At 39.1% G+C, this 10,739-nt stretch overlaps 1 protein-coding gene across 2 annotated transcripts in view; it reads left to right on the forward strand.

Annotated features, from left to right (window-relative positions):
* SH3RF2 (SH3 domain containing ring finger 2) overlaps nt 1–10,533 on the forward strand; it is a 145,680-nt gene extending 135,147 nt beyond the window's left edge. Inside the window, exons 7-9 of one of the 2 annotated variants that reach the window (XM_063445246.1) lie at nt 3,911–4,137; nt 7,872–8,209; nt 9,662–10,533. In XM_063445246.1, the coding sequence (XP_063301316.1) occupies nt 3,911–4,137; nt 7,872–8,209; nt 9,662–9,994 (898 nt within the window). In that variant the 3' untranslated portion in view covers nt 9,995–10,533. The remainder of the gene's footprint in view (nt 1–3,910; nt 4,138–7,871; nt 8,210–9,661) is intronic. The other variant, XM_063445247.1, reaches the window with a different exon arrangement.
* Nucleotides 10,534–10,739: the final 206 nt, after the last annotated feature.

Consider the following 10,739-nt stretch of genomic DNA (forward strand, 5'->3'; position numbering starts at 1 on the left):
ACCCCACCTCCTATATAATGTAAGCTCGATTGAGCAGAGTCCTCTTCAACCTATTGTTCTTGTAAGTTTATTTGTAATTGTCCTATTTATAGTTAAATCCCCTCTCATAATATTGTAAAGCGCTACGGAATCTGTTGGCGCTATATAAATGGTAATAATAATAATAATCTCTGATGCTTCAAGGCATTGGCTCCACAATGGACTCACTTACCTATGATTACACGCAGAAAGGAGCATGAAACATGTTAGGAGGAGATGTAGGGTTCCTTTTTTTTTTATTTTATTTTTTTTTTACTATTTTTGCATTTAATAAGATTTATTCCACTACAGCAAACTGCAACATGGATACCTTTTCTGCTACTTTGTACATCAGATTTCTGAGCTTTGCGTTGGCTATTTATTTCTGTATGTCCTGTGGTATCTGGCAGCAAGATATTAGCAAGTTGTTGTTCCTGCACATCCCAGAGATGCTCAATAGGATTGATATCTGGGGAATTTGGAGGCCAAGGCAACACTTCATTCTTTGTCATTTTCCTCAAGCTATTTCTGAACAATTTTTAAGTGTGGCAGGTTGCATTATCCTGCTGAAAGAAGCAAATGCAGTCAGTGAACACCATTGCCATGAAGGGCAGGGCTGGATTAACATAGGGGATGCTGGAGCTGCAGCTCCATGCCCATGGAATAGGCCCATTTAAAAAAAAAAAAATATATATATATATATATATATATATATATATATTTGTTTTTTTATTTTTATTTTTTTTGTTTTTTTTACTACTCTTCACATGTGGATGTAGGGAAACAAATCTTGTGTGGACTGGCTGACAATGAAATTAGTTAATGTAAAGCTGACTTTGCGCACTATGCAAATGCTCTTGGTGCTTCAGTTTCTCTAACACTGTGGCATGTTCCCTTTCTCTGTCCCAGACTGTATAACTGGAGCTTCTGCCTGCTAGTAAGCAGATAAGGAGAGGAGTGGACAAATTAGTGTTAGGGGTCAGCCCTTAAAAAGCATGGAGGGAGCGCATCATTAGACGCATTTATGCCAAGCTCAGGGTGCTGTCTGCATAGTATTTCCTTAGTTGGCCAGCCTGCATGATTGGCAGGCCTGCATGATTGGCAGGCAGCCTGACATGCATTCCACCTAATTCATCTGGCAGATGTTTTTGGGAGGTACTGGTTACGTGATTTGCGTCAGTGGCCCACCCTTTTACCCCGCACACCGAAATCCTGCTTCACCAGACACTGCTTTTAGTGGGTATGAATTTACTTGAAAGATGAAAGTAAGGTATGTGTTTTCTTAAACCTATATTCTGTGAGTTTCCCTCCAGCACCACCTCCACCAGATACATGATTATTGGGAGGTATTAGTGTTTTCTGTCGATACGATTCTATAATTAGCCCCATTGTAATTATCAGCACCAGGCCCAATGGGCTCTTAATTATTGCCCTGATGAAGGGGTGTACGTGGTTTGCAACAATCTCAAGGTACATGTCAAACTAACATCCACATAAATGCCAGTATCCAAGGTTTTTTAGCAGAACACTGCCAAGAGCATAACACTGCCTCCACTTGCCTGCCATAGTGGAGGCCATAGTGCATCCTACTGCCATCTCTTCTCAAGGTAAACAATGCCAGCCACCTCATCTAACAGAAAACATTATTCAACACACAAGGCAACCTTCTCCATTGAAGGCACTTTCAGTGGTGGACAGGGGTCATCATGGACACTTGGATTGGTCTGTTGTTACGAAGCCCAATACGCAGCAAACTGCGATGCACTGTGTGTTGACATGTGTCTTTTATGACCAGCATAATTTTTTTTAGCAATTTGAGCTACAGTAGCTATTCTGTGTGATTGGATTAGATGAGCTAGCCTTTACTCTCCATGTGCATCAATAAACCTTGGGTGCCCATGACCCTGCCGCCGGGTGACCGATTTTCTTCCTTTCACCACTTTTGGTAGGTGCTAACCACTGCATAGCGGGAACACCACACAGGACTTGCCATTTGGAGATGCTTTGACACAGTCGTCTAGCCATCACTATTTGGTCCTTGTTAAAGTCACTCAGATCTTTTAACGTGCCAATATTTCTTATTTCTAATACATGAAATGCACGAGTTAACTGTTCCTTTGCTAAATAATATATCCTACCCCTTGACAGGTGCCATTGTCAGCACTGTTATTCACTTCACCTGTCAGTAGTTTTAATGTTGTGGCTGAACAGTGTAGATATTTCCAATTTTATAGTTCAAAAAGTACTATATACAACAGGAGTATAAAAGCAACCAAAAACACAAAAATAAATATATATTACAACACACAGAATTAATCATATTTGCCATGGATTACATACCAGACAGCATAATTATACAGATTAAGTGAGAGGAGAAGTACCTCTGATGACAAACTTTCTGCCATTGCCTGAGGTTTTTTTGACAAGTAAATAGCGTTCACAATCTTACATCTTTTTTAAAGAATAAAAAAATTATTTCAATTGTGAGTTGGATTTTTTTTCCTAGTAGCAGTTATCTATATTATATTGTGAATGTAATCGATGGTAAAACCATTGGAAAAAAAGAGCAAACAATTTATAAAATGTGATTTATAGTTAACTATGAGGCTATACTAAAACCGAGAAAGCGACAGTTCCTTGTAGACCCCATAAGCACTTTAAATGTTTGAAGTGGTTATGGTGCTTTAAGTATGGGTGTGCTGGGTCCAACATCAATGTTAAAAGGTTTAGATTTAGCAAGGATTCCCAACCCCCAATGGTTGTGAATCCAGTTCTCGCCTTGCCAGCTATAGTGGAAGGGTGAGTGCGTCAGATGAGCACTCTCAGCCGATCACTGCCAGCAATGCCTAGTATGAATAGGTTTGGAATGGTCTGCCTTTGCCATATCATAGTGGGGCTGGGATGCAGCCTGCAGGGGACCCAGCATTTCAGCTAAATAGTGTGTAAACTGATTACTATTGATGTGGGGACCTAGTGCCAGTAGACCTCCCTGGACACCAAATCACTTCAATAAGTTATAGTGCCTACAATGTTTATTTAAGTCACTTTCTTCAACATGTAAAAGACTGGCAAGTGCCTTTCACTCAAAGTATGTTTTATTTAAAAATATATATATATATGTATAGATTGCTGTTTGGAGTTAACTAATAAAATTAAATAAATAAAATTATGTAAAAAATGCACAATTAATTTTTTCATAGTGACAGTAATATAATTTGAAAAAAATACTCCACATGATCAACATTTCTCTTTCTCCTTTTGATCCAAGAGAAAGCAAAAAAGTAAAATTTGCTCATCTGTGGTAGGAAAAATTACTACTGATGTTACTAATCTTTTACCTGTGATGTAATCATAAACCCACAAGATAGCATTTTTTTTTTAATCTTTACACTCATGAACATGGTCTATGGGGTTTGATTTATATTCTTAGATTGTGATTGTGTTAAAAACTCAATACCAACCAAAAATAGGTACTCAATTGTAATAGAGGCTAAAGTTGGAGATGCTAACATTGAAGGAGAATAGCAACCCAGTCGCATACAGTGAGTGCGATAAAAAATAAAAATGGTTAAATTCAGTGCTTAAAGGAATTCACTAAGCACCATAATTACTACAGCTCCTCCCGGTGCTTAGCTCATTGGCTGAAATGAACAAGCCTTGAAATAAAAAATAAATAAATATAGAAATAAATCAGCAAATATACATGTTATATGTTGCATATTAAATTGAATAACACAAAGATGTTGAGTTATAGAATAAGACAGACAAAACATGTAGAGAAATATAATCTTTACAGTTAGCTAGCTCTTTTCCCCGCTATATATAAAATGCTTGTATGTAAGGACAATAACAACAAACATTTTGTTGACTGTATCCATTTCCATTTTTTCAGAAGATCTTCAAATAGTCAAGATCCAAGGACTCAGTCTTATCCAACTGCCTGGATTTCAAGTAATGCGTCTGTTTCTTCACAAAGCAGTGTGTCCGATTTTGTGCCCACCAAGCCTCTAAGGTCTTTCTCTGCGCCCTCCACTATGGCAGATCCACTGAAAAAGATCCCAAACGCATCGTCAGCAATGGTACCAATATCTCAGCGAAAAAGAAACAGTATTAAAAGTGGTATGTACTGCAGTTTTATAAACTCATAATATTTACCTGCTCAGTTTTATTGTATAATTGCAATACATATTGTACTTCATAGTATGGCAGGACATGTCACATGCCCAGTGGATATGACCCTGATAGACCTCATGAATGGCAGGAATGACATAGTATGTATATGCTCTACGTGCTTATATTTTGCGCTTCATGCATATAGTTTTGGGCTCACATTAAGCACTTTATGTCACATGATTAAGATATATTGTTAAGGATTGGGTATTTATTTGCACTAAAGTATTGACTGTATGGTAGTTGGTACACTTATTGCACAGGTATAGTGGTCTTATTGGATGGAATTTTTGTATACTTTTTTATTTATATTGGGGTGTTGGGTTGTGTGTTAAATATGTATTTGGTGGCCCTATTGTATAATGTCAATGTATTATTAGGCTGGAAATTGGTATTAATGAAGAAGGATTGTATTTCTTAAGTACTAGGGAATCTTGGTATTAGGTATAGATTAAAAAAGCTTACACTGGGAGTACAGTTTTTTTTTTTTTTTTACAAATTACTGCTGCATTTCTATTCAGAAACTGTATTTCATTGCTTAAACTGAATATGAATACATAGGTAGCTTATTGCAGATGTACCTATGCATCTTTTCTTCATAGTCATGCTGGGCTTGTAGACCTGCTTGTCCAGTTGCCTCTGGCTAAGGTTGAGATCTCTGTGGAACATTTTTTGTTCAGTTGGACCCTTGTCCTTTTAAATTAGGTTGATGGGTAACCTGATCACCAAGGATTGTAGCCGAAGGTGACCTTACTTTTAGCCTAGGCATTACAATACTGCCTCTTACGGACATAATGATAAGCTGAAAAGATTTGTATCTAACCTTGCCTCAGTCCTGGAATTCTCGGTAATGACCACTCTGTTTTGTCAGTGCGTTCACTGTATCTCCCTTGTCTCCCTGCAGTCAAGTACCATAACTGGGTTTATGCCCTTAGCATAGTCTGCTGACATCACCAAAGCTGAGTACACTGAATGCACATGAGGCAAGCTTTAGCCCACTGTCGGGAAAACATTAGATATTGAATGGTGAAATGTTCTTTATGGAACACTACATTATATTGTAATGGTTAGGGTGCGTAGAGTGTCCCATTAAATCAGTAAAAAGTCACCAGAGAGAGACACACCAACAACAAAGTGAAAGGCACAGACAAACAGAAATGAGTTAATATACAGACCGGGATGTGTTACATTGAGAGACACACATATAGGAGAGAAAGCTAAAATTACAATTGTATGGCCAGTTACAAAACAGAAACCATTTATGGCCTTCAAGGATATGATAATGCTATGTAAAAAAAAGTTTTGTGCAGACCAAATACTCTGTTACAGAGAATTTTAATCTTATGGCAGTAAAAACCAGGCTTGTAAACCACTTTCCATTGATTTAGTAAGTGTTGGGATATATTTTATTGCAAGTGCAGAGGGTTGGGGTACCATTGCTCATATTGTGGTGAAGTCCTCCTATTAGATATATCGGCTGATGGGCAGTAAACGAGCAATAGATGAGTCAGCTGATGGACAGCAAACGGGCTGCGTGCTCGGGACGTTCGTGTCCCTTCGAAGGCCCTTGCAGACGAACGTCCCGAGCGCGCAGCCCATTTGCTGTCCATCAGCTGAATCATCTGTATATATCTGTATATATAATGAATTTGTTCTATGTTTATGAGATATGAATTGAAGAAAGGATCATCAATTCTCTTTAATAGTATTTTTCTCAATGAAAGAGACGGAATCAGTGATTAATAAAAAAAAAATTTCTGCATACTTATATATGAATTTTGTCTTAGTGTGCATGGTAAATGCATTGAGTGCGGTATTTATATTTCAATTGTTGTATATATTATGAGGTTTCATTGGGGCTAAACCTTGAATACCTGTACCAACACGTGACTGAGTGCCAGCAATATTTGTATGTTTTGTAAGCTACAGTATATACCTGTGTTGAGTTGAGGGGAGACTTTTTATATATAGGAGAAAGTTGTCAATGAAATCCAGAGGAGAGATTAATTGGACATCAAGATAGTTGTCATTGACCAGGTATACCCAATACTTTTTTTTTTCTGCAAGCAATTCTTTATTGTATCACATGTATTAACTGCACAACAATAATGTTAGATGGGGCTCCGAGAGTCATGTCTGTAGTTTACATTGGCTTAATATATCCTTACATTGCGGGGCTCGCAGGTCCCTAATATAGCTTGATGCATATACAGTAGCAGTCATAGAAAATCACGACATTATGTGGGCACATACGCCCCAAGCATCTGAGGACTCGCAGGTCCCTTATTGAGCGCAATTTTAGTGTTTGTATTTCAGTGCAAGAAACAGTGAGACTTGCAGGTCTCTAGGAGCATATAACGTATATCAATAAAAAAACATGTATCAATAGCCCATTCAGATGGGCTCGCAGGCCCATGGTTTCGTTGGACTCATAGGTCCCTTAAGTCTTTCCTGTTTGAAGGTGTGTGTGTGTTGTTACGTTTGTTGTGAAGGTGTGTGTCAGGGAAGGTCCCGCAGCAGCCGAGGCCCAGAGATCCACCGATCCGCCTCTTAGTGGGGCAGTTAGTTCTTACTAGTCTTATATCCTGTAGTTGTTCAGGTTACCCATTTCTCAGCGTCTTGGGGACTCGTTTGGTCCGGTGGATGTCTAATGGGTATATTTTGTGTTTACTTCGTCTTGTCCCATCTGTGCCCGTGGGGGTTGTCAGCGTGCCTGTCTTGTCCCTATCCCCCAGCTAGTCGCCGTTCAGATTATGCGTGTGTATTGTCTATGTGCCTAGGCTCCCCGTGACTGATTTGGAATGGGGTGAGGATCTCGGCTCTGGCGTGGTGGGGTTATGGGGGGCTCCGCTACATTAAAGGGTTGTTATCCCCCTGCCTCTCTACTTTTGAGATGTCTTTATTCTAGATTGAGGGCAAAGCCTGTAGCATGGTAGTGAAGTCAGGTTTGGTTGTCTGCAGAATCCAGTGTGTCCAAGTGTTGAGGTATTTTTGGAATGTGTCGTTCGCGGTGTTATGGATTTCCTCTAGGGATCTTAGTTCCTCCATTTGTGTGAACCAGGTTTGTAGGGGAGGGGTGACTTGTTGTTTCCAGTACTGTGGTATAATTGTTTTGGCTGTGTTCAGTATGCGAATTGTGAGCGATTTCTTATAAGCAGTTCTGGGGATCTTGGTGTGGTGTAGCAGCATGGCTGCTGGGCTGAATGGTGGTGGGTCGTCTGTGAACTGCCTCAGTATCTTGTGTATGTCCTTCCAGTACGGGGCTATCTTTTTACAGTCCCACCAGATGTGTAAGAGGGTGCATTGCGTGCATGTAGTACCAGTGTGTCAATAGTTTATAGGCCGTTTCTTGTGTCTTACTAAAGCTGGAGCAGTGGTGTGTAAGATAGCATATTTACTCCCAGTCTCCTTTCTCCAGTGTGTGGCCCAGTGCTGCCTCCCATTTCCCCATGAATCGTGGTTGTTCTATTGGTGTGAGTGTTAGTAGTAGGGTGTATCAGGGGCACTTTTTATATCTGATGAAATGAAAAATATAGTTTTGAAGTCTAACAATGCCTCCTTCAAGGATCAGAAGAGGGAAGCAGCAGAAAAAATAATGTATCTTGGGATAATTGTTGGAGCATAATGCCTCCCAAGCTGGGAGTGCTTCTATAATCTAATTCATGTTTATGATTGTTTTCCAGGTGCATCTCTCCAGAAAAGCACACAGGGCAATCCTCTTGCAGTGGCTATAACCTCCAATAACAGATCTCCATCATCCACCGCCCAACCACAGGTCTTTAGTAGTGCCTCTTTTTCTGGAGCAGCTATTGGTGCAGAGACCTGGTCAAGACAAAACCCCTGTGATACACTATCTTTTCCAAAAAAAACTGTTGATCGCAGAAGATATTCAGCAGCGAGCTCAGTTTTCTTCGAAGGCAAAGATTTCTCCAACAAAAGTGAAACAGCATCAAAATCATTCACTTCTGCTCCTCCATCAATATTAGTGAAGCCAGACACACCTAAGGGTGGCTCTGAGAAGGTATTTGTGGAATCTTTTCAATCTTTTGATTCTGTATCTAATAGCTCACTTGCATGCATAGGTGTGCACGTTGGGTGTGCAGAGTCAAATATCATGACTAGGTTATTAACTTGCACACACCTGCAGACGTTGAGCACATTGGAAGACATGAGATTGCCCTCATAGCAACAAAAAAGGGTTGATTTACTGAACATGAAATTGTGGAAACCTGGAAACTGAAAAAGATTTAAACATTTAAACAAAAATACCTGAATTGGAAAAAAATCTTAAATTCATTTGCAATTTTCTTTTCAACGTTCCACAAATTCGTATTTAGTGAATAAAGCCCTGGGAGAATTCCTTATCGCAATTTACGAATTATGATATTGACATACAATCTACTGTGGGTTAGTCCCGAATTGGCATGACACGGACAGAGCCACGCTACACACTGTTTAGTGTTACCTGTAGTCACAGTGCAGGTGAGGATCGAAATAGGACACAGCAGGAGCAGCAGGAAATAGTGATACATAATTTTGGAACAACCTATTCAAATGACCATGCTTGCAAGCATAGGCTGATGGCAACACTGTCTATTCATGTGCTGCCTGAGCGTGGTGAGAGTTGAAGACTAATACAAGAAAACCAGATGATTTTGCAGTGCACTTAAACCACCACTGTTGAAATTATGCATTTTAAATAGGCAGCACAATTATAGGAATACTGAATGGTTCTGCATTCTGTGGAACTGTCTCGAGTCAGGGGTTAGGGCTTGTGATGTTTATGTGGTATTTTGTTTTGGAGGATCTGGGGTTAGGAGGGCCTTAGAGTTAAGAAGAACTTTGAGGTTAGGATTCTAATTTGCATCCTACACACCACATTCATCCCATGCCCAAATACAAATAAATAAATCACTTTTTGTAAAATTGAAAAAATGGAGCACATGCTTCACACTTCAAGAAATTCAGCAGGCTTAAGTCTGAAGTTTCCCTTTCGTTTATCCAGGTCCATAATATCAGATTTTGCTGTACAATTGCCCCTTTTCCTTGAACTTTTCTACAATTATACTTTTTTAATTGTTCTTGAATGTCACTAATTGTGAGTGAAATATAGAACTGACCTAATGACTGTTCCCAAACCTTTTTGTTGTATCTGCATGGATGCTGTGAAAACTAAATGAATGTACAGTAACATGGGTTTTATGTGAAAGGGTTGAATTGTTGACCCAGAGTATTTTTCAACCAAAATGAGCCTTTGAGGGTATCCCTCCCATTCCTGTCAAAACATTTTGGAGAAGTTTGATAAAAAAAAAAAAAAAGGGTGGTGTCCCTAGCACCCACCCTGGGTTGCTTCTGCATTGTCCATCCACAACCCTGCAAAAAACATATCTCTATCATTACTGATGCATTCAAAATGGGATTTGCTATATTTTTGTTACGTAATCATTAAAGCTGTTTCCTATCTTCTATTAAGCAGGTGAAGACCGTGAGATTCATGAACTTTAGTCCACCAACATTAAGGAGGCAGAGTTTTCAGTTTCCAGAAAGGAAAAATGACCAAACAACCAATGTTTCAACTAAGCAGGAAGCAGCTCTGACTCAAGAAAGTTTGTTGCCCACTACACAACGCACAAGTTCTAGTTCGGCGCAACCAGAAGTCAAAAGAGTGCCAATATCACGGAATATGATCAATGACCCTACGCTGTCTACACAATCAGCTGTGTCCTCTCTCAGCAGGAGAGCTTCAGCTGATTACACTAAAAGGTGGAGTGCCATCTATCATACACAAGATGTCCTGTCATCTTAATGCCTCTATCTTGAAACCGATGATTCAACTTGTGCAGGTTTTAGCAGTGCCAAATATTTTATTTTATTTTTTTACCCTCAACATAAAATTAGATTTAGTTTTTGCCGTGTTTCCATATAATTTTTCATCGATCTACTTTGTCACAGTGGACAGACTTACAGAGACAAGCAAACTGTCACTGGCAGGTTCACTTATAAATGCCTCTTCTCCGCCTCATCCATATTATCAAACTAGATTTGTGTCAGGTATTTTGTCAATGCTCTTTGCTACATGAAGATATATAGTGGATTATTCTGACATGTTGACTGGGCTATTTTTCTTATCGGGAAATAAGGTTATTTACTCAACACTGTTGAAAGTAAAAATTACCGAGTCGTGTATGTCACCCAAAAGTGGACAATGAGCTAAGCGTCTGTGCCTGAAGTGTCTGGCTTGATAAATAATACACTTTTTAAGCTTAACCAGAATACTTTATGTTTATGTGAATTTGCCTTTTGCCACCTCTGCTGAAAGAAAAATAACGTTGCCCTTGAATAAAAGTTGACTTTAGAAAATATATTGTGTGCATTGTGTGTGTGTGTGTGTGTGTGTGTGTGTATATATATATATATATATATATATATATATATATATATATAAACATAGAAACATAGAATGTGACGGCAGATAAGAACCATTCGGCCGATCTAGTCTGCCCAGTTTTCTAAATACTTTCATTAGTCCCTGGCCTTATCTTATAGTTAGG

This window comes from Pelobates fuscus, chromosome 3, assembly GCF_036172605.1.
Source record: "Pelobates fuscus isolate aPelFus1 chromosome 3, aPelFus1.pri, whole genome shotgun sequence".
In the NCBI taxonomy this organism is placed as follows: Eukaryota; Metazoa; Chordata; class Amphibia; order Anura; family Pelobatidae; genus Pelobates; species Pelobates fuscus.